The sequence below is a fragment of the Fusarium tjaetaba genome (assembly GCF_013396195.1).
Source record: "Fusarium tjaetaba strain NRRL 66243 chromosome Unknown NRRL66243_c0000444, whole genome shotgun sequence".
NCBI classification, from domain to species: Eukaryota; Fungi; Ascomycota; class Sordariomycetes; order Hypocreales; family Nectriaceae; genus Fusarium; species Fusarium tjaetaba.
This window is the reverse complement of record NW_023501640.1, coordinates 1-25773: the sequence shown is the minus strand read 5'-3', so window position 1 is coordinate 25773 and position 25773 is coordinate 1. Positions and strand designations below refer to the sequence as shown.

The 25773-nt window shown below is 49.3% G+C and overlaps 8 protein-coding genes across 8 annotated transcripts; 4 read left to right on the top strand and 4 right to left on the bottom strand.

Annotated features, from left to right (window-relative positions):
- FTJAE_13601 (uncharacterized protein) lies at positions 1-222 on the bottom strand (the record flags this gene model as incomplete). Its single annotated transcript, XM_037346762.1, has 2 exons — positions 1-154; positions 210-222. Coding segments are annotated over 2 exons (167 nt in total), but the record flags the coding sequence as incomplete, so codon positions are not given.
- Positions 223-1510: 1288 nt separating this feature from the next.
- FTJAE_13600 (uncharacterized protein) lies at positions 1511-2760 on the bottom strand (the record flags this gene model as incomplete). Its single annotated transcript, XM_037346761.1, has 2 exons — positions 1511-2558; positions 2609-2760. 2 exons carry the CDS (start codon positions 2758-2760, stop codon positions 1511-1513), a joined length of 1200 nt encoding a protein of 399 aa, XP_037199379.1.
- A 932-nt stretch (positions 2761-3692) lies between these two features.
- FTJAE_13599 (TOK1-voltage-gated outward-rectifying K+ channel) lies at positions 3693-5981 on the top strand (the record flags this gene model as incomplete). Its single annotated transcript, XM_037346758.1, has 2 exons — positions 3693-3802; positions 3863-5981. 2 exons carry the CDS (start codon positions 3693-3695, stop codon positions 5979-5981), a joined length of 2229 nt encoding a protein of 742 aa, XP_037199378.1.
- A 396-nt stretch (positions 5982-6377) lies between these two features.
- On the bottom strand, positions 6378-11914 carry FTJAE_13598 (CCR4-NOT transcription complex subunit 4; the record flags this gene model as incomplete). The annotated part of the gene is made up of 4 exons (XM_037346757.1): positions 6378-8749; positions 9428-9661; positions 9722-11556; positions 11871-11914. The coding sequence occupies 4 exons, from the start codon at positions 11912-11914 to the stop codon at positions 6378-6380; spliced, it is 4485 nt and encodes a 1494-aa protein (XP_037199377.1).
- A 432-nt stretch (positions 11915-12346) lies between these two features.
- Positions 12347-13267, top strand: FTJAE_13597 (NADH-ubiquinone oxidoreductase kDa subunit mitochondrial; the record flags this gene model as incomplete). Its single annotated transcript, XM_037346756.1, has 2 exons — positions 12347-12710; positions 12759-13267. 2 exons carry the CDS (start codon positions 12347-12349, stop codon positions 13265-13267), a joined length of 873 nt encoding a protein of 290 aa, XP_037199376.1.
- A 644-nt stretch (positions 13268-13911) lies between these two features.
- Positions 13912-14220, top strand: FTJAE_13596 (uncharacterized protein; the record flags this gene model as incomplete). The annotated part of the gene is made up of 1 exon (XM_037346755.1): positions 13912-14220. One exon carries the CDS (start codon positions 13912-13914, stop codon positions 14218-14220), a length of 309 nt encoding a protein of 102 aa, XP_037199375.1.
- Positions 14221-17384: 3164 nt separating this feature from the next.
- Positions 17385-20286, bottom strand: FTJAE_13595 (SNF5-component of SWI SNF transcription activator complex; the record flags this gene model as incomplete). The annotated part of the gene is made up of 3 exons (XM_037346754.1): positions 17385-17600; positions 17652-20129; positions 20281-20286. The coding sequence occupies 3 exons, from the start codon at positions 20284-20286 to the stop codon at positions 17385-17387; spliced, it is 2700 nt and encodes an 899-aa protein (XP_037199374.1).
- Positions 20287-23983: 3697 nt separating this feature from the next.
- Positions 23984-25773, top strand: FTJAE_13594 (nucleolar rRNA processing GAR1; the record flags this gene model as incomplete). Its single annotated transcript, XM_037346753.1, has 3 exons — positions 23984-23992; positions 24336-24483; positions 24533-25773. Coding segments are annotated over 3 exons (1398 nt in total), but the record flags the coding sequence as incomplete, so codon positions are not given.

Here is a 25773-nt window from a genome sequence, read left to right as displayed (position 1 = left end):
TCAGCCTCGGTCTTGGTAGGCTCGGTGGCAGCTGTGGTATCGGCGGGCTTTGTCTCAGTAGGCTTGGGGTCGGCGGGTTTGGCTTCCTCCTTGTTATCCTTCTTCTTGAAGGCAGCCTTGAGCTTGGCCTTGAGGTTGTCAAGGGCGTGCAGAGCTGTTGAGGGGCTTATTAGAGTGAGTTCTGGGGACGTTGTCGGGGTTTGACGTACGAATTCCAGGCATAGTGTTTGATATTGGATTTCTGATGATAAGTGGTCAGCTTGATTCTATCGCTTATGCTTCCTTAAGCTGGGAAGCTATCGGGTTTGCACGTCTGAAGATGACAGAGACAGAAGAGGACGATAGAATCCACACGATGCAGGAATCAAGAGAAAACGTACCAGATGAAGCTTGGGGAAGTGATGTGTGTCTTGTCGAGACAAAGGGTAGAAAGGTACGGAGTAGGTATCTTAGTAGTTAGAAGGTGAAGGAAGGTTAAGGATAAGGATAAGAATAGCGGCGGGCAGACGGGAGATGAAACTGCTCAGCCATGACCAGTTCGTAAGTCATGTACAGTACATGACTGTACAGACACAGACACAGGCACAGGCAGAGGCAGAGCAGAGGCAGCGGTAACGGTAGTGGGTGACATTGGATGCAATCCAACCTAATCTCAACTGAAGCATCCTTGCGCATCCAAGGATTCCAACTGGAACTGGAACTGGAATCTGAGGCAGCCACTGAAAAACAAGCATTTCCAGGGGTGGTGACAGAGGATCCACCGGATAATTTAGTGCCTATGTTTACGGGGTAGGCAATAATAACTTGATCTTGATTATCGGCAGATTACCCCTGGTACTTGGAGGAGTGAATTACCCAGGGGGAGGAGAGAATCGAGACATGGATAATTACATGTAATCCTTATAATCTTGCATTCTTACTGATTCTGTGATCTCCCTTGTGGAATTTCATCAGAGGTGAAACTGACACTGTAGGGGAAATGTCAAGGGTCCAGAAGAGACGGGAGACATTGGATGCTAGACATGTCAGGCCTTGTGACCCTGGACGCTAATATTGAAAACGAGACCGCCCTGACGACAGCGTGCATTGATTAGCCGCTGGTCCACTTCCATGTCATTTAGTGAGTCAATCACTATCAGTGACAGGTACTGTACCTACGAAGTCGACTTATAGGCACTGTCTGTCGTGATTGACTGTATTTCCCTGTACATCTCCTCGAGTCAGCTTCTCAAACTTGGCTGATAAAGTGCTTCAGCCGCTCGTTCTAGACTCGAACGACACAAAGAGAGACGTCTCGCTCGCTTGATCCAATGGATGTTATCAAGGGATCCAATCGCATATTACCCCACCAGACAAGCTTTCTCAATGCTCCGTCGCTGCTTTAGCGCTGTGCTACCCCAAAATAGGTCAACTCTTTATCAACCAACATTCGAACTATTCCTGCATGTATTGCATGTACTGTACATGTCTATGTATTGCTACCTCTACCTACATGATCATGAGATCGATTCTATGGTGATAATCTCTCTGTCAACCACTCTTCCACCACCTTCTCTCCCTTTTCATCCATCACCATATCCTCCGACTCTTCCCCAGCATGTTCCATTTTGACCCGTCGACGTGGCTCATTCTCCCACATCCCAACATCCGCGTCCCAGTATCCTCTCTCCTTCAGCTCGACCATCTGGATACTTCGCTGCATCATCTCGCCCAGTTCGCGCGCTTGTAGCTCTAAGCTGTTTCCCCACTGTTTCCCACTGAATGGCCGACCCGATCTGTTCGTCGCTGTCGGCACAGGAAGTGTGTCGTACAGCAGAAGTGTCTCGGGGATCTTGAGCGTCGATTTGCGGGGCGGAAACACCAACCTCGACATACGTGGTGTCTTTTCTTTCATATTGAACTCGGCATTCGGGTTGGTCAGGACTTCGATGGCTGCAGACTCTTCTTCCGACAGGTGGTAAGACGAAGGAACTTTTAATCCTGGATTGTGGAAGAAGAGGCTTGGGCTGGCGAAAACATCGAACATGTCGACCGTTGACTGGAAGAATATCGGTAGGTTCTGCTGAAGGTAGTGTACGTATGTTCCCTCTCGAGGCCTGTAGTAGTTGGTTCTATTATTCGCATACTTTCCAAGTTGATTTGCGGGATGGTCCGGGAAGAACATGGTCCAATTGTAGATTCCGTTATATGCCACCAAACCCCGGACCGCAAATGGTTTGTGCGGTCGTGATTCCGAGAGTGCCAGAGACGAGGCGAGACTTGCCCCTAGGTGAGAGCCATAGACATAGATACCACGCCTCTTGAGACCTTCAGGAGCAAGATTTTCGACTATCCACTGATAGGCGAAGAAGGTATCGTGGATTGGCGTTGGCCAGACATCGTCGACTGGAGCAGTTTCGCTCGACTCATCGTCGAAGAAGTTCCAACGATAGTTGATGCTGGCAAGCGGCTTCCCTTGGAGAAATCTGGGGATATGAGGAGGTTGATTACCATCCACGGGTGAAGCTGGGAGTTGAATGAAGAGTGGAGAGTCTGGCTGCTCGGTAATGTTGATGAGGCTATTATGAAGCATTAGTAATAGGTTCGTGAGTATAAGGTGATGGCTTACTCAATGCTCACATGGCCAGCTGAACCGCATCGGACCTGAACACGGTCATGGCTCCGGATGCTATAGAGTCGCTGCCATGGTCTGCGGAGAGGATTGGCGAGTCGACTACGAGCAGCACGATGAAGGGTTTGGAGATAGAGGCATCTTTGCATGCTGCTACAGCATTACCAATCCATATGGTAAGGGGATAGCTGGTTTTATTTCTAAGACTTCAACAAGAAGATTAGTCAATCGAAGTTGAGATACAACTGTTTTACTGGACTTACACGCTCTGTGGTGGGTGAAGATGAGAAGACGCGTGGTTTCAAAGGTCGATTATCTCGTGTGTCATGTGCCGATTCAACTAACAAAACCCGAATTGCATGAGACTGGAAACAACGCTGAATCACCAATTAAAGAGAGGCACAAAATGTTCCGTAGAAAGACCAATATCAAGAGCCCTTGAATAATGCATGAGATGAGGAAGGGCTTGTTTTGGCTGGAGAGTGGAATTCGAACGTTGCATGATTCTTTGATATCATTGGCCAGACAATGCTCACCCCACAAAATGATGATCCGGTAATAACCAACTAACATCCCATCGAGAGGAGCTGAACTGAATTGCACGAACAAACTCACTAACGTTGGGAGCAATGATCGATTCGATAAACCTTGAGTAACCACTAACGCAGTCAGATGCCGTCTTTTCCTTAGATTCTGCATTAATTCCCCTGATTTGAGCCGCTGTAGCCGCTAGATCACCACCAACTCAATCCCCATGGAATGATATCGATTGTCTCTGACAGGCCATGGAACCCTCGTAAAGTTGGTTTAGCTCGTGATCAAAACCCGTTTGTTTCCCTCCAACTAAAAAGATCTGATCTAGCCCGACGTCATTCCAACGGGCATGCGCATGTTTATCCCCACGCCAAGAATTCTGTCTTTCGAATATTCTCCTTAAATCGAAATGGATCCCTTCTTTTTGCCAAGAAGTCTATATAAGTCTTGACTTACACTGCAGACTACCATTGTCTTATCTAGGATATGCTACCTTGTTATCGACTCTATCCTTGATATTGGATCGCCATAGGCTTGAGATATCCTCATGGACGACGGGGATCTCGGAGATAATATCCAACAGGAGACTGACGTTATTGAAGAGTCTGTCTCTCATGACAGACGCATAGGAAACGATGATGCTCATCTGGCTCCAAAGTAAGCTTCACCTCACTTCACTTCACTTCCATCACGTTATACTCATCTCTGACTATTCAGCCGCTGGTGGTTTGCTTCCTCAGCATTCCCCATGATTGCCGGCACCCTCGGTCCAGTTGCTTCAGCCTTCAGTATCTGCGCTCTCGTACGCCCATGGAGACAGCACTACATTCCCAGTCAGCCTCTCAAGGAGGCAGATTTTGTCGCTGACCCAGTATGGCTCACCGTCATAAACGCTATCCAGCTCGGCATGGCCATCATATCAAATATCTTTCTCCTACTAAACATGACACGCCGTGTACGCTTTACTATCGCTCAGCCACTCACTATCATCGGATGGTACATCTCTGCTATTCTGCTCATCTCCCTTCTAGCTACAGCCTCTGGACCGCTCTATGAAGGCTTTGGTCACCCGAAGAATGAGCTCATATGGTCTCAGGCGTTTTACTACGGCATTTGGGCTGCCATTCTCTACTTTGTTGATGCTTCTCTTATGGTGATAACATTCTATGGAGCATCGGTTGGCCATTATCCCAACGACTTCAACTTGACGCCCAGCCAACGGACTCTCATGTTACAGACCATCATGTTTCTGCTGTACTTACTAGTCGGAGCCGTTGTGTTTTCCAATATCGAAGACTGGAACTATCTCGACACCGTATACTGGGCAGATGTAACTCTGTTTACCGTCGGATTTGGTGATTTCACAGCTCAAACAAATCTAGGACGAGCTCTCATGATGCCATATGCTCTGGTCGGTGTCATCAGTCTCGGTTTGGTCATCGGTTCTATCCGCAGTCTTGTCCTCGAGCGAGGCAAGAAACAAGTCGATGCCAGAATGGAAGAGAAGAAACGCCGACGTATTGTCCGAACCATGACCAAGAAAGGCCAGGATGAGGTGCTCGAGCCGATCCGAGAACCACGACGACAAGACTCTACGGTTTCCCAGGATGGGCAATCAAACAATCAGCTACCGGCAACAGAATATGAGCGTCGAAAGGCAGAATTCGATCTCATGCGTAAGATCCAAGCCCAAACATCATATCGTCGTCGTTGGGTCGCCATGGGTATCTCGACCGGCGTGTGGCTTATCCTATGGCTCTTGGGCGCCTATATCTTTGTCAAGTGCGAAGAAGACTATCAAGGCTGGAAATACTTTGATGGCTTCTACTTTTGCTTCGTCAGTCTCACAACAATCGGATACGGCGACGTGACTCCTATTTCGAACGCTGGGAAGTCCTTTTTCGTCTTTTGGTCTTTGCTTGCGTTGCCCACCATGACAATCCTTATCTCAAATGCTGGGGACACCGTTGTCAAACTAATCCGTGATGGAACGCTTCGTCTTGGAAATGTCACTATTCTCCCAGGAGAGGACAACTTCAAGAGCGATCTCAAATACATCATCAACAAATGTACCTTTGGTCTGATGTATACTAATTACACCGAGCCGCCGCCATTAAACCGGGAAAAGAAACCAGCTTCGAAAAATTCAAGCACTGATACTTCAGACTCGATGACCAAGAAGGAAGAAGACAAGCTTGATGAACACGCCCGGGGACGGCCCAAACGCTCAGAAACTGGAGAAGACGACGACCCAGCAGATCCGCGACCAGGCCAAGAACGGAATCATTCAACTTTCACAGCTCGAGTTCGTCGTTCTCTATCTCGCCTTCGAGACGCCCACAAGGAGCTGCCAACGGGGACAGACTTCCACTTCCTCCTCATCTCAGAAATCCAAGTGCTCATGAACCACCTCAAGTCATCAAAGCCACACAAATACTCCTTTGAGGAGTGGGCATGGTATCTTAAGCTCATTGGCGAGGATGAAAGCAATGCCGAAACACATGGAAAAGCACAGCCAAGCAGTCGGCATCATCACCACCACCGCCACCCTCGTCGCAGGAAAACAAATGAGACTGCTGAAGGTGTTGAAAAGGACGTGGTCTCTGACGATACAACGGCTTGGTCGTGGGTAGGAAATCGGAGTCCACTCATGGGAAGTCAAGAAGAGACCGAGTGGATTTTGGATAGACTGCTTGAGAGACTTCGGGAGTCTTTATCTGCCGAGGGGAAGAAACAGGCCACGGCTGATGCAAGGAGAGCTCTTGGGGCAGATCGTCGACGGTCACCAGATGATACGCATCATAGGAAGAAGTATGGAGAGAAGGAAAATGTTTGATACCCAAATAGGTTACTAGTTCTTGAATATTTGCATACGTACGTTAGCACTTGTCCATGTGTTGATAAATAGGACATAATCAAGATTGTCGAGAGCTTTTGAGAAACATTCACGCATAGCTCTCATATGTTGCTCTTCAGTTTGACGAATCACCCTTACAGGACTGAGTGTCCCGTAATTCCATTTTTTTATGCTAATTCTTCATATCCTTATGATTCCTAGTTACACTGGTCTAACGCTGATCTTATCGATTATCATACAAGGCCATCCGTCGCTTTGTGGAACGCTTTTGCTTCATAACATCATACAGCTTCAATAGGTCATCCATTGAAGGTCCCCAACTCCCCTGGTCATAATACAGTGTGTTGTTACAATGCGATGTGGCGTTTTTGTTTTTTAGTTGTTCCCTCCAAGGACAAGTCGCCTGTTGCGCTTGATTACCTGGTTCAATCCCTTCTCCAACTTCTCAGTCTCTCGTCGAGCAGCCGCAAGGGCACCCTCTGCATCTTCCACGCTCATCAGGGGCATTCCACCAACACCCATGCCGAAGTTCTTTCCACGCTCTTCACTCGACATTCCAGCTGAGCTGAAGTCCTGCATCGCCCGCGCTCCATCAGGAGGGCTGTAGATACCCACACCGGCAGCAGCATCGGGACCATAGAAGTAGGGTGCGAGAGAGTTAAGGCTCGCAGCAGCCGCATCCTTGGTAGGGGATGCTCCCTTAGGAAATCCCATGTTCGTAGCACCTAGATTGAGGCGAGGTAGAACGTACTGGTTGATGTAGCTAAGCGCGTCCTCTCGCTGAAGCTTTCCGATGGGGTCTTGAGACTGGAGCTGGGCAGTGGCGGGGAAGATGTTGGGACGTCCATTGGGAACAGCTCGGCCCTTGATAAGTGAGAATGCCCCACTGCCAGGCTGATGTCTAGGGGCAATGAACGATCCGGGGTTCTCTGCCGTGTTGGCAATGGCAGCTTGAAGCTCTAGAAAAGCGTCCTCTTCCTCAGGGGTCAGACCACGTATGCAGTCACCATTGGGGGTAATGAGCATGCGGCTGCCATCAACGTGGAATTGCTTTCGGACAGGCTTCCCTGCGCGCAGCGCTGCAAGATCATCATCTTGAATTTCTCCACATTTACAAGAGCAGTCCTTACAATGCTCAGCCTTGTTGGCGTTGTTCTTAGCAGCACTGTAGTCGGTGCGAGATGAGCCGTTGGCGATGGGCTTAAACAGTTGGAGCTTATCTACACTCGAGGCCCAGAGAGTGTTCTTGACCTCAGAAAAGACTGAGGCCGGATCAGGCTGTGGTCTTGCAGGTGGCTCCTGAGCATCAGGGGTAGACTCCTTAGGAGACGCCGGAGGAGGAGGAGCCGGTTGAGTCTCTACCTCCTTTGTTTTGCCCTTGGATTTGATGGACTTCTTTTGAGGAGTCTTGCTCTTGGCAGGCTTCTCTTCTGCCTCTCTTTCGGACTCCTTGACGGGCTCCTGTTGAGATGGTGGCTGGGATGGCTCGTCTGCGGGAGTCTCAGGGATAGTAGAAGCATCTGGTTGGGTCGCCTTGACAGGCTTTTCCTTCTTCTGTTTCTTCTTGCGTCCCATGATAGGAGCATGCACCTCTGCCTCTGCAATGGGAGCCTCAGCGATCAACTTTGTTTCTTGCTTCAAAACATCTTTTCGTTGCTTTCGCTGTTGACTCTTGGTTGTGGCTCTTACCGCAGCAGACCCAATTCTACTAGGGGGTGGCGAGCTTGCCCGAGAATGGGTCACAGAGGCAGACACCACCGAGGCGTTGTCACTAATCATCTCGCTCGCAGGTGTATCTGGCCTGTAACTCCCAGAAACGGCTCTGGAAGTGCCTGACAACGCAACCGATGCCATGGTCAAGGCAGGAGAGGCAGGAGGGGGTGCCTCAGCCTTGGGAGTTGCAATGACACGCAGCGTCTTTGGTGCTGTGCGTGTGACAGGGGATGCAATTGCGGTAGACGAGGGTGTAGGCAAGGGAGGAAAGGCAGCGGAGGTCTCTGTTGTTGACTTCTCAGTAGTTGCAGATAGTTCACTGGCCTTCACAGCCACATTCTTTCCAACCTGAGTGTTGACAGCAATGGGCTTCTTGTCTGCTGCCTGGGACGATGTTGCAGGTTTCGCTTCCTGGGCCGTGGTCTTCTCCTTTGCCTTGACTTCTTGAGTCTTGGTCTCTTGAACCTTGGCCTCCTCCGCTTTGGTTTCCTGGGCTGTGCTCTCTAGGCTGGCTCCAGCCTTCGCCATCATTCTATCCACAATCCTCTCAGCATGGCGTTTGGCCTTTGGCGTAGGCTTGGGTGTAGGCGTTGCGGGTCGACTCTTGTTCTTCGATGCATCCAAAGCCGGAAAGTCCTCGTCCTGTAAAAAACTTGCCTTTGTAAGCTTCGGTTGCGATTGTGTCGTGATTTCTCGCGAGAGTCCGCTTTCGGCCGCCACAGACTTGATATTTTTCTTTGCTTCCGAAACAGGTGTCGCTGGATTTAGCTTTGCAGGCGACTGGTCAGGCGTTAGAGAACCTTGTGAGAGTCCAGGGGGTGGCATTCTAGGCAACGCTGGCACAATGCTGGTGAGTTTTGCATGACCTTGAGTAGAAGGAGGTCTCGATATGTTGGTTGGTAGTCCTGGGGGTAACGATAAGCCTGGAGGCACAGATGTGCGACCTTCCAGACCAGTTGGTGGCAGTATAGGGTCGTCAGAAACTAGAGCGTCGACAGAATTCGTAGCCTCGTCCAGGGATGGGAGCTCATCATCTGAACGCTTGTTAGCACAGGTTCAGTCACTCAGTCTGAATGTAAAGCAAAACACGAGACTACGCTACGAGAGCAACACCCCATTTATATACAAGACTTTGGGGACAGGGTCATGCTACGGCGACCGACATCGTCTTCCACGGGGGACAACGAGAAGAACAGGCGATTTGGAGAGAATAGAGGGTATTGCTATTTCTGACCAAGGATACCGCCAAACCTAGGCGGATGAAATCGACATTTGTTAACATACATAGGGGGCTTGTGGAAGACGATGATGGCTTGCCTGACGTGGACCCCCATGCGCGGTCATCCATAGACCGGTAAAAGTCGGAGGAAGGAGACTCGAGATATTCTCTCGTCGTCCTCCGTTTTCCCCAATAAAACATAGATGACGCCTGATGCAAAAGCTGACCTCCCAGAGCAGCATTAATCACGCAAATGCTGCTGAATCAAGATGTGTTTGAAACTCGTGTCCCCCGAGGACGATGAAAGGCAACTTTTCTCGCCCTGACCCTGATTTCCGAAGAACGCCCCCCATTGTGCATAAAGAAGAAGAAAAAGCCGATACCGATGAGAGGATACCAAACATGACCCTCCCAAACTGTAACAACTCCGAGAAACATCAAAACTACCACCGTCCATAGCCCGCATTATACATCATGCTGTGACTGTACCCACCTTGACTCTGACCGCCAAACAAGCCCTGTCCGACTCCGGCGCTGCCTTGAGACTGGTGCTGCATTCGCGCCTGCAAGATACTCGGGTCTGCAAGATCTACTAAGCCACTCCCCCCGGAGGAGGAAGTGTTAGCATGTCTGTGCTTCTTTCCCTTCTTCTTCTGCTTAGAGCCCATGTCTTGGTACCCTCCAGGTGTATTACCATAGAGAGGCGGCAGGAGCCCGGAAGAAGGAGCTGGGGTTGAGGTAGAGGATGGTGGGTACTGGTTTGAATAAGAAGAAATCATAAACTCACGCTTTCCCGCGTCGTGGGACTGGTTGTTACCAGCCCGACCGCGGCCGATTAAACTCTGAAGAAGCTCACTCGAATTGTCCTTGGGGGCGCCAAAGCCCTGTCCACCAAACTGACCGAACATGCTAGGGGGAGTGCCGGTTGACTTAAGACCAGGAGGAGGTCCAGGCATGGAGGCACCGTAAAACTGGTTGCTGCTCTGCGATGGAAACGTGTTGGGCATCATAGAGGATTGCTGGGCCATGATACGCGGGTTGGCTGCGACCTTAACGTTGGTAGAAGAGCTCGCGTTGTCGTTGGCAAAGCTAAATCGAGAGGATTGACGGTTGTGGCCTTGACCTTGGCTTTGACCCTGGTTCTGGAAAGCATTGCTTTGGCCGGTTATGCCAGGAGGGGCATCGCCAAATCCGCCCTGAGATCGAAGATACAACTGCTGCGGTGTCATAGACCGCGAGCCAGGGTTCCCCGAGCTCTGGCCAAAGGGTGAAGCTCCGGTGAGAGAAGGTCCAAAGAGCCCGTCAGTAGAAAGTCGCTGAATAGGAGGCTGCGTACTAGGTCGGCGATCGAAGCCTCGGTTGTCGCTAGAAGTATCACGGTCTTCAGGCTCTCCTCCAAGAGCAAGGCTGCCACCGGTCTCAGGTTCTCCTTCCGATGGCTCACGAACCTCAGGTTGCTCTTCCTGTTCTCCGGTCAAACGTGAATCCTCCTCCTCTCGCATAGCCCGGCGCTTCTCACCACCGCGAGGATCAAACATAGGTGGATATTGGTCTTCATCAAAATCAGGAAAGATAGGCATAGGACAGCTTTGCAGTGTCTTGAAGATCTCCTTAAGCCATGTATCAGGCGACTCTTGAGTTGGCGCGGGTGATTCAGGCTCCCGGCTCCTTGATGATGATGGTCCAGCAACTGGCTCCGGCTGCTGATGTTCCTCTTCCTCCAACTCATCCTCATCTTCCTCTTCGACCGCTTCTTCTGGCACAGGCTCTGCGGTGACGGGCTGGGCTGTTGAAATAGCAGGGCTCGAAGCAGCACCACTAGTAGCAAGGCTGCCTCTGCGACTTCGCTGTGGGTTGCGTGCCCAGTTGGCCGAGGAAGGTAAAGCTGATCCATCGGCACCATTCTCAGAACCCTCTTTACTAATGGAGCGCGTCATCGGATGGGATACGACGGGAGGCGGCGTAGGATGGGAAATCTGTTGACGGGAAGCCGACCGCGAACTGCCTCCGGGGAGAGGCCGTTGAGACCCTATACTGTTCATAGAGGACAGGTCCTGTCGTGAGTAACTGTCCTCCTCATCGCCTTGTTCATGCAAGAACATGCAACCAGGATTGCCGCATTTTTCGTTCTTTAACCAAGCTGAACAGTATTTCGTCGTGCCGTGTTGCGCCTTTAGGACTCGATCACCGTTGTGAGATCCGTGCACAGCTTGGATGCACCGCGTCGCTTCTTCCGGACGTTCGAAGGTCACGTAAATGCCAAGCGATTGGTGTTGGCCATCAGAGCTCTTTCGGTTACTGATGGATATCTTTTGGATGTTTCCGTACTGACCGAAGAACTCGGGCTTTCGTAGCGTCTTGAGAAGTTCGTCCTCTCGAACTGTGGGTGCAAGACCCGTGATATAGACCAAGTTCTTTTGGACAACACGAACGCCGATCAGATTTTTACGGTTTTCCTTTTCGGCTTCGCGTTTCTGTAGTTCTTTTTGTCGTTGATCCAGAGCTCGCTTCTTTTGGTTCTTTTGAATATTGGCCCGAAACTCGGCGACCCTTAGGAGTTGGTCAGCATAGCACCATGGTGGCAAGGGGTTCATCATACTCCTCTTGCGTAACAACTTTCCACTGTATAGTTTTTTCGTCGTAGGGTCGTCGGCAAGCGGGACAAAGGCCGTTCATATTATTTTTGATGTTGTTAAAACAAAACTGGCACACCTATAGTCTCAAAGTTAGCCAACGTGGCCGAAAGGTCAAGCTTAACTGTCAAGTATTGTCCTTATCATACCTGATATCCACAAGGACAAGGTCTGAAATTCCTATCCGAAAGATCAAACTCTTCGATACAGAGAGGGCTATCAAGAGGTCAGCTTTGGGTACCAAACATTACCCAAGGAGCAGTGCGCTGCAAGCGCCACCCCCAGGCGGGCGGTGAATCATACCAGGTGTCCTCCTCATCTTCTATGAATGAATCTTGTGGCGCCATTGTGAGAGGTTATAATTAAGGTGAAAGGCAAGAAATAGTAAGTTCGAGATGCGATGGGCGGAAATAGATATGTGAGTACAAGGAGAGGAACTGTGTTTGGTATGCATCAAGGCTGCGGGAAAGTGAAAGATGGAAAATACAGCTAAGCCATTCTCGGTCTAGCTTTTCAGCTCGAATCACGTGCTGGCATCCTCGTCATTGAAGGTCGACAAAGGACACGTAAAATAGCGGGGTACCTAGCTCTATGAGGGAGGAAGCACTGAAGGTAAGGTATAGCGTTATTGTCGGCTCAAGTACGGGAAATCTCATTCACGCTTCTGCCGCTAAGATTCTCGAGCCAATGCTTGCGGCATCATTACCAACACCGTAAGGTATTTCGTCTCGACGACATCTTGCATCGCCAATTGGCCTCGAATCGTCACACAACCGGCCATGGCGACAAGCATTTCTCGAAGCAGGGCGTTGGCCTCAGCTCTACGACCCGCAAAGCCCTCCGTCCAGCTCCGTAACGAGCAAGCAATCCGTTGCTTGTCCAGCACTGCCCGTCAATATGTCGCAATGCCGAAGGAGTCTCCCAACCTGCGAAAGGCCCCTCGAGATCACCCCAGCGTCCTGAAGGCCCCGATCGTCAACCCTGCCGACAAATACCAGAGCAAGTCCGACAACATGCACCGGTATGGTGCCTGGTTGATGGGTGTTCTGCCCAAGTACATCCAGCAGTTCTCCGTCTGGAAGGACGAACTCACCATTTATATCTCTCCCTCGGGTGTCTACCCTGTCTTCAGCTTCTTGAAATGTTGGTTACACGTCAATTGGTCACGAGGCAACTGCTAAAACATGACAGACAACACTGCCGCTGAGTTCACCCAGGTTAGCACTATCACTGCTGCGGATTACCCCACGCGCGAGAACCGTTTCGAAATCGTCTACAATCTTCTTTCGGTCCGTCACAACTCTCGAATCCGTGTCAAGACCTACGCCGATGAGGCTTCTCCTGTCCCCAGTGTTACCGGACTTTTTGATGGTGCCAACTGGTACGAACGAGAGGTGTACGACCTTTTCGGTGTCTTCTTTGCCGGTCACCCCGATCTCCGACGAATCATGACGGATTATGGTTTCGAGGGTCACCCTCTGCGAAAGGACTTCCCCTTGACTGGTTACACTGAGATCCGATACGATGAGGAGAAGAAGCGTATCGTCACCGAGCCTCTGGAGCTCACCCAGGCGTTCCGTAACTTTGAGGGTGGTTCCAGTGCGTGGGAGCCCGTTGGAGCCGGACAGGACCGCACACCCGAGTCTTTCAAGCTGCCAACGCCCAAGCCTGAGGAGAAGAAGGAGGAGCCGAAGAAATAAAAGGGTCCATGTTCACCCCAAGCTGTATAAGATCCAATGTCATTTGTTAGAAATATCACCTGGTTTTAGCATCCATCCAATCCAACCCGTCCTTGTATATCCGCCCATCTATTTCGGTGGTGCAGTCGTCATCCATAGTGTCATAACAGATACGCACGCAAGGCGCTAACTTGACAGCATCGCCCAACGTGTGGGAATGGGTGGTGTACACCGCTGGCTGATAACTGACAGTGCCGAGGAATGCGCTTGTTGATAGCGTTACATGTGGTCCGAGAACCCGTCACGGTCCCCTGGGTGCGGGCAAGGAACTGATTGGCACTACTTTAGGAAGCGAAGCTGACAATCTTAGACTGATTTGCCATTGCGCTCCCCGAGGAAGCACGACATGTCAGCTTTCATCATATTATATGCGGCTCCTCGATAGATTCGTATTCTAGTCTACTATTCCGTCCCCCCCCTCCCCATAAAAAGTATAACGAAGTATAATTTATATACCTAAAACTCTCCCCCCTGCTCAATTAACTTCCTTCTTTCATACTCAACCTTCATACCACTATTAATCTTCAATTCACTGTTGTTTCCGAGCCATCTACATACACAATCAATCTGAAACACATTTCCTTACTTCACTCCTTCGACCAATCATGTCCAGCCAGACCAACAGTGCAGCCAGCAGCCCTATCAAATCGAGAAGAACCTCATCAACAGCATCAAATGAGAGTACTCTGAGCCATCACGAGCTGGAGTACATGTCTCTGCGCGATGAGAACCTCAGCTACGAAGATGATGTCGACTTCCACATCTTCATTGATGCCATGGACCGCGTCGACTCGCTAGTCACAGAAAGAGTTCCCCGAAGAGGACGAAAGGAGTCAATAGGCCGTCTATTCAACGGGCTCAACAACAAGCTACGCCGAGACAGCACATCAGGACCAGCAGCAGTGCTAGAATGAGGTGTGACGCCAAAGACTCCATCAATGATGTCGTCTTCTCGCTACCCCTTACAGCCAAGCCATCAGGATTTGAGCTCGGACCATGGTTCGATCTTAGCTACACCCGAATAAGAGATTGTCTAAGGTATCTGTCTGTATGTACGATGAGTTATTGGGACCGCAATTGGAAAGGGTATTTCTTCATTTACGGGCAACGAGACTTTCATTTCCTTCTTCTTTTCGCCTGGTCATTCGCAGGATGTACAATATTACCTTGCTACCCAGCCATGCTGTTCGTTAGACTCGGCCGATAGTCTACAAGCCGCAACTTTATTATATCAACGCACAATGCAACATTCCTTACCATGCCGAAAATGTCTCTCCTTGGGAATAGATCGACTCTTTTATGCTTTTCTAGGCTTGCTTTTTTCTAGCTGAACGAACAAAAGCGAGGGCGCTCATCACGAATTCTTGGAACAGCTTTGCCTCCACCGACGCCATTTGCCGCCAAGGAGTCAGGAGTCAGGAGTAAAAATGTTGGGGTTGAAGGAGCAAGACTGAGCCCACAACCGTTCATTTGACCCTCGTCACTACCTATGTATTATTCCTGGTGTTGATAATATGTATGTCTCCATATACCGAGTACGGAACAGACCAACACCATAATATCGCACGACACAGGCACGGATACTGCAGATGCTAAGGTTGTTCCTGTTGGGCCGTTTTGGGCTGAGAGCCACAACGGTGGAGCGTTGTAAATAAACTTCAACCACATGCTGTAAACTCTGAGACGGTTTGAGTTTATTCTATGTCACTACTAGGTTGGTATACGATATGGACTTTGACTCAAACGCCATACTTGTCCCATCCGCATTCTCATGACCCTTGCTTCTTCAACTGGCCGGTTTAGGAAATCATCAGTCTAACTACCGGACCAATAGCAAGATCAGGACCGAAGAAGATGCATTGAATTCAGCCCGGGCCTCCAAGCTGCATATTGGGTGTTTGTTCATAAACAAGAATAGAACTCAGGTTCGATTACGAGGCATTCGTCAGTGTCCTACGTACACAGATAGTTGAAGCTGTCGTCTCTTCGCTTTGTGGGCCTCATAAGCGCCGTCCCCTGATCACCGCTGCGGATGGTAACCTGTAAGCGCGTATCTGATCATACTTGGGATCCATTCTGATTCGGCTTCCGACCAGTAATGGCATGGCTCGCAATGTTAGCAACGGCTGGCTTCTTTGCCCACTGATCATGGTCAATAACGGGTATCACCAAGTAAATGAAATCGTTGACAAGCTACTCATTTCATATCATGAAGTTTTGTCAGCACTTGGACGTATGAAGATGTGCCAGTTTCTATCTTATAGTGCCCCTATGATTTGTCTTTATAGTCCACAGTTGTTGTGCCATACAATGACACCCAGACAACCAAGTCAGTATCAAACTTTGCAAAGGATCGAATAGATAAGTTCTAGTTCCATCTTAGCAACCTCCATCTCACCTGTACCCTTCTAAGAACCTCGCTACAAAATTCAAAGTTTCGAGGCTTCGACAGGAGGCCTTAGGTCTCCCACAACTTCACATCTGGAAACGTTTGACATAGAGCCTTCTGAACAAGTCGGTTCTGTTATGCTAGCATTTCGCCTGTTCTTGGGTATCTCTCGTTGTTCCATCTGACATCTATTACAATCCTTTTGTTGCAGGTATCTAGGCTCATCTTCGTTGGAATCCCAAGATCGAGAGCAGCACAGTTAGTTACCTCTTACTTACGTGCAAGAGCCATGAGATATTGATTCTGACGTCTCTAACTGATATACCGGTGCATCAGGCTACTGTGACTTCAGTGCTCCCGTAGGCTAGCTTGCTTCATCTTTCAGTTTCAGTCCTCCTGATCAGTACTTCATCAACTGGTAATGGAACTCTGGCCTACTAAAATCGGACGTAAAAACAAAGGCAAATGTGTACACCTTCCAGCGGCGTCCTGAACATTATAAGTGTAATGTGCCCCTCTCTGCTATTGTAATGATCCCTCGGAGCGGACGGTGGTAAGTTCATATGCCCTAGCAACATTAGACTACAGTCTACGTCAAGGGGACGATACTGGGAAACTGAACTGGGCTCCGTACCTCACCCGAGGTATCACTCTGACTGTAGTATCACTGATCAGCCGATTACCCAGTCCACTACCAACATCAAGGGATGTCCTATTTCATCAAACATACTTTATTGGCGGTTGTGGCTAAAGTTGGCACAGCAGTCGCATGATCCCTCTAACCTCCTCATACTTAGGCTGTGAGGTTAAGGCAATTGGTAGTGTTAGCGCTGTTCTTATGAACTCTAGAGACTCTAGGAAATATTAGTAGATATATATATAAAGCCCGGTAATACGGAATTTGCCTGTATTAATCAGGTTTATCGTCGACGAGGCACGTTTGGAGCTGGGGCTTCGGGCAGTAAATGAAGCACTTCACACTCTTGGGACCTTGAGAAAGACGTTAGTGGTGAAGATTACGTATAAAAGTTTCCGGTTTTAAAACCGATGTGAAATATCATTAAACAATAAGGTGCGCATATTTGACAGAACGAACTGCATCGCATTACATTTAACCATGCTCAAGGACACTTCCAACATCATATACTAGCAGTTCTATCTCTATTAGATCATATCCTACAGCTTCATCCCTCATGCTGTTCCTGATCGTTGTTGACGACACCGTCAACAGCAGTTCAAGACATATGTGTCCAGCATCTTGAGTATTAGTCTCCCAAGGAAAACGAACTATTTTCTCCTCCTATGCCAGACAGTCCGTCGCTTCTTCAAAGATAAACGCTCATCCCAGTGCTCCAACAAATAACTCCACCAAACATTATTGCAAAGACTGACAGCGCAGGGGAAAACAGGAAGACCAAGAAAGGCTCACACAAGATTGTCTCCACGCCGATCTCGTGGCCATTCTTCTTTCACAAAGGAGAAAAGGAAATTGGAAGTGTATGTTTGCAAGCCTGTTACGCCCTCGTGCGCTCGTCTTCCGGAACTCCGCCATATGCTAGGGCTGATTGAAAACGCTGCACGCTGTCTGAGGCACTTGCCCCGGCAGCTAATGATAGTCGGTGATGATAAAAACATTAACATATATAATGATCAACTCTGCGAATGAGCTTTGCACAACTACTCAGCCTGTTACCACATATCCTCTCGCCCATCCTGCCGACGATCGTTCCCATTGTCATGGTACTGATGGTAATATTCCTTGGATCCTGGCCCGTACCCTTCTGGATCGTCGTAGCCATAGTCTTGGTGGTGATCTGTGCCATGCTCATCCTCATAAATCTGAGCATCGTCAACATAATCAACCTCTCCGTTACCGTTACCAGACTCGCCGTATTGTACCGCGGCCTGTAGTCAAATTAGCAAGGTCGTTTACATAATTGTCTGAGTATCTCTTACCCGATGATAATCGAAGTCGTATTGATCCATGGCTTCTTGGGCATCTTGCTCTTCCTGCATTTGCTGTTGAGCCAGGTATTCCTGCTCTTGCTGCTTCCGTCGAGCTTCTTCCTCCAAGCGTTTCTGTTGCGGCGAAATGGGCACATTCATTTGAGGATGCATCGCCTGAACTATAGCCAGATAACTGTACATGAAGTTGCTCAGTAGAACTTGGCTGAGCAAGGGCCGGCGGGGGTTAGCCAACTTAATGTGAGCCATTCGATATATCGCTCTCTCCTCGAGAAGAGGAAATCTTGTCCAGTGGTAATCCACATCTGGGACTAGGGGCTTATATACTGGCTCCTCGGGAACCTTGAGATGTTGTGTCTTCTTCGCATTTCGCTCTTTCTCCTCCTTCTTCTTACTTCCACCGAAGATGGACGAGAAGATACTACCATCCTTGTCCCTCTTGGAATCACTCTTGCGGTGGCTCTCCTTCTTTCGTTCTTCCTGCAACTTGCTTTCCACGTTGTCACGGTCAAGGACCAGACTCTCACGACCCTTGGGTGCATTTTTATCAATCGATGTTTGAATAACATCTAACCGTACGTTGTCTTGAACTCTTTCGCCGAGTGATTTGGTCTTGGACTTCTTATTCTCTTCTTTCTTCTTTTCTTTATCATCACTTGTGCTCTTGAACCATTTCCAGGCGCTTCCGGAGGACTTGGTCGAGCTTGAGTCGTCGTCCCGATCCTTCTTCCATTTCTTTTCGGATTTTCGCTCATCCTGGTTCAGTGTTGGTATGAAAGTGAGGCTATCAGTTCGCGATGAGCCGCTTCCAGGGAGTAGTGAAGGGTTTGCCGCAAGATTATCGTTCAGGGATTGGCTTTGAGGATATGATGATCGAGAGGTATGCTGCTGTTGTGAAGGCTGAGACGCAGGCTGTCGGCCAATGCTTCGTCGACTGGGGCGGCTAGGTTCTTCCTCTATCACGGGTTCGGGTTCCGACATTCTTTGAGAAACAGGGTGAGTCTTTGCGTTTTGGGACGATGAACGTTTTGGAAACTTCTGTTCATGCTGATCGTGAGCGTCTTGGTAAGTTGAGGTTTCAATCGTTGGAAGACTCGGCGAAGACCGGATGGGTAGCTGATCTTGAAATGTCTCTGCACGTTTGAGCTCGCTGTTGTTGGCCCCTTGCCTTGTTTCATCATATGAATCGAAATCTTCCACTGACTCCTGGGAGAACTTGTGTGATCGCTTGACTGTGCGATTTTGTTGTGAGTAGTTGTCTGCCACAGGCTCCGACTGGACTCGTGTAAGACCGTGACCGGGTGGTGCTTCCAGTGGAGCAAAATTCGAGTCCTCACTAGGTTGTTGTCTATGTCCAGACCGTCGAGCCAGAGGTCCAGTACGCAGGCTACCGCCCTTGCGATATGTTGTTCGAGTTGACCTCCGCAGTCCCATGCCTGGGGCAGCAGGTAAAATTGGCATGTCGTCTGCATTGCTCTCAGGTCCAGAGGGTGCCACTTGAGATTCCTGAGCAAATTTCTGAACGGCTTTCGTGGGATCTTTGACGAGTTCTTCCAGACTGAGTTCATGGCTGTGGCCCCGTGAGCGTTTTCGATCTAATCGCTCAGCACCATCGACGTAACCGAGAGCACCGCCGTCTCCTGAATTGTCTATTTGACGTGACAGCATGGACTTCTTTCTTCTTAGGCCCCCAGCTCCCGAGTCGCCTTCACTAGTATCGGTATCGGCAGATAGAAAAGAGTCTCCAGACCTTCGTCTTATCGAATGAACCCTGTTTTCAAGAAACGATTTAAACTCGCCAGGAGCCAACTCCGGATGCACTCTAGCAGGCACCCAGAGTAGTCTTGAAGGGTCGTTCTCGTCGTCGTCACCACTTGGTGCTATAGTCGGCATAGCCATTAAAGACATGGGTGGCATATCAGGATCCTTGTTGTTTCCAACATCCATGGACAGCCGCCTGAGGGCCTGTAAATTACTCAACTCCTGGGCGATGTCATTCGGATTATCAATGTTCGTGAGAGAGAATTGCGAGTCGGCCTGAACATCGCGAAGTGAAAGCGTGGGAGATAGCGGCGATTTTGGTCCTTGTTCAAATGAGTTACTTCGCTGGCCTTGTGAAAGCGGTTGAGGGCGTTTGGTCGGGTCGCCATTAACAGGTGATGTCTCGCCGGCGGACGATTCGGAATCGGTTCGCTTAAGTCCTCTTCGTGTGTCTACAGACAAAAATCGATCATCTGGGGGTGGTCGAGGGAGCGATTCTTGGTAAGGTGTTGGGCCGCCTATGAAGCTCAGTGGACGATTTACACTCAATGGTCGACCACCTTCAGATCCTGAATCGTCCTCATCGCCATACAGGGTACCAATAGCCTCGGTGACATGATGGCTTGGATCAGAAATCGAAAGTTGACTGGAATGGCCGCGTCTGCTGGCAAAACTGCCGCCAACATCGCCGCGGGGTCGAGATGATGTCTATACATACAACAACCTAGGATCAGCATGGGTGGCGACAACCTGAGAAAGTCGGGACGATATGAACAAAAGAGCGCAGTTATACCGATGCGCATGATTGCGTGTTCCGTATAGAGAAATAAACATTCGGTGGATGTGAACGTTGACGTACCATCATCGACGGCTGGGTGGGCCTCAACGGAGGCTTGCACGCCCACGATTGCCTGTGTGCGGTATCCCGGCTTGTATATTGAAACGATGTTGAATGTCGAATCTACGTTATCATGGGCCTTAGTGCACCACGATACTAGCGGCGCAAAGGAATGAAACGTCTGTGGCTCGAAGGGGTGAGAGGTTTGGTCACCTCCTGCGACGGCGTTCTCGTCAAGTCTGTTGTCGCATGGGGAGGATGTAAGGACGAGCCGCTGATCTGTATGTCGTCCGTCAAGGGTTCCTAGTGTCCAGTATCGTATCTTGGTGGGGGTGATATCGTCTACTTGAATCGTTTCGGGTGATATGATCGTAGAGGGACTGGTAGGAGGTTGTGGCTGTTTCTTTGAAATAGACAAAGACTCAGATCAAGGGAGACAGAAAGAAGAGGTTCGTCCAAAGCCCAAGGCGAGATACAAGTTGGGTAGCCCTGGTAAGGGTAGGTACATGCAATCAAAGGGTGACGGTACTTGGACCAGGGCATGAGACGTGTCAAGGTAGGTCACGTGGTGGAGGCGCTTACAGCGGGTCATCAGGCGCTGTTCCACTGTATCACAGCGCTATCTTGCACTAAAGTTGGCGCCCGTCGGGGTGGTTCAGTGCCGCAGGCCCAGGGTGTGAGTGAGTTGCTGGAACAGAGTTGGACATCTAGGTACTAATTCATGGACACTATAACTCTGGGCGGAAAGTATCTTGAAGATATTGGATCCATTGCTAAGAATAAACATACAACATGGCTTCCTGTCAGATATTCGTGCTAATCAGACAGCTGTGCATGATTGATAAATCATGTGTCAGGCACCCAAGTTGCCTAGTCATTATGGATGCGGCCATGAAGCCTTGCTTTGAGTTTCTAACTCGCTGAATGTCTGTGCTGGGCTGGTCAATGTCCCCTTCAATCCCTCGAATCAAAACTAGGAGCAAAGAGCCCTGAAAAAGGGTCCATCCTTGCTTGCGAAGGATGAAACCGACAGACAGGCTCATTTTCTTCTTTGCCAGATTTAATGAAAGGCTTCGTCTCTCATGTCCGAAAGAACGGTCTTGTCACATCTGCGGTGCGCATGGCAACCTACTTGCTGTGATGGATGGTGAATATCACATAACGTAGCGGCTAATATCATTGAGGGGGTGCCATGGTAACAGGACCGAATAATCGCGGTCGTTTTGACCCGTAGGAATGTCTCTTGTGGCATGGCTTTCTGCTCCAGACAACACGAACATCATTTCATTCAACACATACCAAATGACACGGTTGAACCCTGGTTTGGATCATTCTTCACGTAATGAGCTTCTAGCGTGAGCTATAATTAGGTAGGTATCTATCAGTGAAACAGAGGCACATGTGCGTTGGGCTTCATGTGTTCTGTATTGTCTGGACCTGCTATTATTCGTATCACTATTGGATGAATAGGATCATATAGCAAAGGAATGAGACTTAGGTAACCTGGACGAAGGCTTCCAATCAGTATTATAGAGGTAAAGCCTACGTAAATCAGCTACCTGATACTTAGGCAGAATGCGCAAAGAAGGGAGGGTAACGCCGATTATAGTAGTGGAGGTTAGGTAGTCAACTGCCCGTATCAACAATCACCGAGCGCCTCGCCAGGCGCTTACTATTATATGCCAGCCTAGGCCGAGTATGATTATGAACTTATAATAAAAGAAAAAACAGAAGTTGCTTAAGAATGCGAACTTACTATATATGTCCAAAGAGCCTTTACTGTATCAGCATTTATACTCAGACATAATTGCCTTACTTCGTTTTCCGCTTAACTGAAGGCTGATAATTTACCCTGGTCTACAGTCCAATGGCTGTGTGACTTTAACATACTCTTCTCAAAGCTTGTTTCGTTTCTCTATAGCAATTCATGGTCCATTTGTTGTTTGTTTCCTGTTATAGATAGAGTGCTTGATGACCGCATGATCGGTCTCATGTGGGTGTTATCCTTGTCTCAGATCAGCACAAAGCTATGATATCCAAGAGCCAAGATGAGACCCATGCTTTTTCTGTATCTTCGTGTGGAAATGTGGTCTACCATATGATTTACTTCTGTTTCGTCGTATTTCTTGGGTTTTTCTTTGTATAATTTAGCAGCTTCGGTTGGGGATTTGTCCATTTTCAAGTCGTAACAAATCGAAGGTAAATAGAGTTGCATTGGAACTCCAACACTATTGCTCCAAGGGACAAGTCTACCCCGCTGAAGTTATTACGTATGGAACAAGAAGGGAGATAGATATACGGAGTACCTACTCGAATCATGCGGGGATGGTTGTGGACTCGGAAGTAGGCATCACTCTGTACCATTATAGATCCCCTTCATCTGAAGGGAGCTTCAAAGGACCATCAAACACCGAAACATCCGTTAACAAACTTTCGTGACTTACAGTTTTTCTTGCTCAAGCTGGCCTCTTTAATGATCTTCATATGTGATTGTCCACAAGGTTGCTTGATAATAGTCTTAGACCCATACATACCTAGTAGGTAGAATGTGATTTCGTGTACTTGACACCCTTACCTTATTAGGTACTGCGAGATACCAATGCTATGGGAGGCAACAAAACTTACAATCTCTATACCGAAAGATTCAAAGTCCAAGATAGGTTCAGTATATATTGGCAAGCCTTTAGACCTGTGATTATGGCCCCTTAGTCTAAAGCCTGAAGTTCTCTCGCTCCCTAAGGCCATTCAACCGTTAATAGTAGGCTCGCATTGGCGCTTCGACTATTCCTCAGGCCATAAACAAGGAATATGATGTTTTCTCTCTCTTGCTATTTCAGGCTTCAGGTAATGGACATTAAAACATAAGCCAGGATTGTCACTCTGTATGAACCCCAGTGTAGATGATTGTATGGCTGAGTCTGATTGTCAGGCTGGACTGTCCATTGGATTCGACAAATGAGTACGGGCTTTATGGCCTGACGGAATGGAGGGTCAATGTCATGAATCGACTTGGCTAAGTGGCTCAGTGCATAGGCAAGCCAGGATAGGTAATAAAATAAATGCTTGGTCTTCGTGGAGCCTTGACCTAAACAATCAGCGACCTGCATGGAGAGCTATGATTACGGAACATTCAAATAAAATGGGATATTTAGAAGGAATCAAGATAAAGTTATAGAAAGTCTACTATCTAAAAGTAATGATGAGAGAAACTATGACGTCTTTCTCGTCGCTATTGATATCTGTTTTCCTAGACTTGAGGTTATTGTTTGTGCAGGGTAAGGAGTTTTCAGAGCAAAACGGTGATAGGAACTCGATCTCAAACGGTCATCTCTACGATTGCCGACCATTAACCGTTTAGAGAGCACCACTGAATGAGCTTCCCCTGGTCTAGGCCCAAATAACTCCTCGAGGCGGACAGGCACCTCGTCAGAGGTGAAGCTGATGCGGCTAGTCCGAAAAGGGTAAAGCCTGGACTCCCGATTCTTGGGGCCACCTAGAAATTATCTCTACCTGTGAGGTAGCCTTGCTACAGCTACGAAAATCCACCTCCCCGTGATTGCCTCCCTGTCTTCCATTCCACATCGTCACCTCTTTTGATACCCATTCATCCTCTTCCGGGAGCTCTATCTCATTATCAGAGCATCCTTTCTCACCGCCCACGCGATTATCCGAACACGCGAATCTCCGACCGACTTCGAGCGCATAGAATCAGTTGATTGATAGAATGGCTGCTGTGAGTGCTCTTCCCATGACATGGCCCCTTCTATTATCCGCTATTTTCCCATCTCCCTCGCACTGTTCACGGCTTTCCACATGCGAGCATAAGCTCGCATTATTTGCAACACCTTGTCAGATAGCCCGTGGCCATTTCTGCCTCTCTCGCATTCTCCTTGTTGCCTCATTCCCAAGCCCACCTTCTCCCCGCTCGCGTGTTGTCCCGCCGTTGCGCCCCGTTTGATGGCCTCAACTTCGAGATCCGCAACTCCACGTTCATATGCACTTCCACGAAAATGCGACCACCCCGACTGCGCAGTAGACCACTTTGAGGAAGACATTAGCTAACACATCCCCAACAGCCGCGAGCATACAATAACCCGGGCCCCGGCTACTTTCAGAACGGTGCTGGTGGTCTTCCTCCCACTGGTGCTGCACCACTTTTGCCCAACCAGGGCCGTGTCCTTCAAACCGGTCCTCTAAGAGTTCTGTGTATTGCCGATGTTCGAGGTTGGTGATTACGGGCGACCCAGTTGGACGAACACTGAACACCATATAGGAAATCTGAGATCACTCAATGATCTTGCGAAACAAGCCCGAGCTGACCATATCATCCACACCGGTGATTTTGGTTTCTACGACGACACTTCCCTGGAACGAATCGCCGAGAAGACGCTTAAGCATGTTGCTCAGTATTCGCCCCTGATTTCCGAGCCCGTAAAGAAGGCTATTCAACAAGGAGGACCAGGCCCCGTGAAGTCCCGATTTCCGCCAAATGAGCTTCCTCTCTCGGAGCTGCCTCTCCTTATCAGCGGTGAGGTCAAGCTTGATGTTCCCGTCTATACCGTCTGGGGCGCTTGCGAAGATGTCCGAGTACTAGAGAAGTTCCGAACCGGCGAGTACAAGGTCCCAAACCTGCACATCATCGACGAGGCTCGATCAATGCTACTAGAGGTTGGCGGTGTCAAGTTGCGACTACTTGGTCTTGGTGGTGCTGTTGTCATGCACAAGCTTTTTGACAATGGCGAAGGCCGGACTACCATTGCTGGTGGTCAGGGTACTATGTGGACAACTCTCCTGCAAATGGGTGAGCTTGTCGACACGGCGCACCGAGTTTACGATCCTACCGAAACCCGCATCTTTATCACACATGCGTCCCCTGCTCGTGAGGGCATCTTGAATCAACTCTCAGTAACCCTGAAGGCCGACTTCTCTATCTCTGCCGGACTCCACTTCCGATATGGAAGCTCTTACAATGAGTTCAGCGTCAACCCTACTCTCGACCATTACCGTGGCAAGCTTGCTGCCTCCAAGGCTTCCTTTAACGATGTTTGGGAGACCGTCAAGAGTGAGGTGGAGCCTGCCATCCAACAGAATGAGGCCCAACAGAATCTTCTGAAGAATGCCCTGCAACTCGTCGAGAAGATGCCAACCACCGCTGCTGGTGGCAACCCCTTTGGCGGCCCGGTTGCTGGCCAGGCTTCCCTCGGACAAGTCGACGAGAGTGCCTTCAAGAATATGTGGAACTTTAACCTTGCTGATGCGGCTTTTGGCTACCTGGTTCTCGAGATTCAGGATGGCCGTATTGGTACTGAGATGCGTGCTCAGGGCTTCAACTTCTCTCACCGTGGCGCCAAGCAGCAGCCCGGAATTCCTCCCACCACAGCTGGTCCAGCTGGTATTCCTTCTCCTGCCCCTCCCTCGACCCAGTCCAGTGTCCCCCCTCCTACCAGCCGACAGCCTTCAACAGCCCAGGCTGCTAAGCCTGCTGTCGCAACTCCTCTGCCCGGCCCTCCCAAG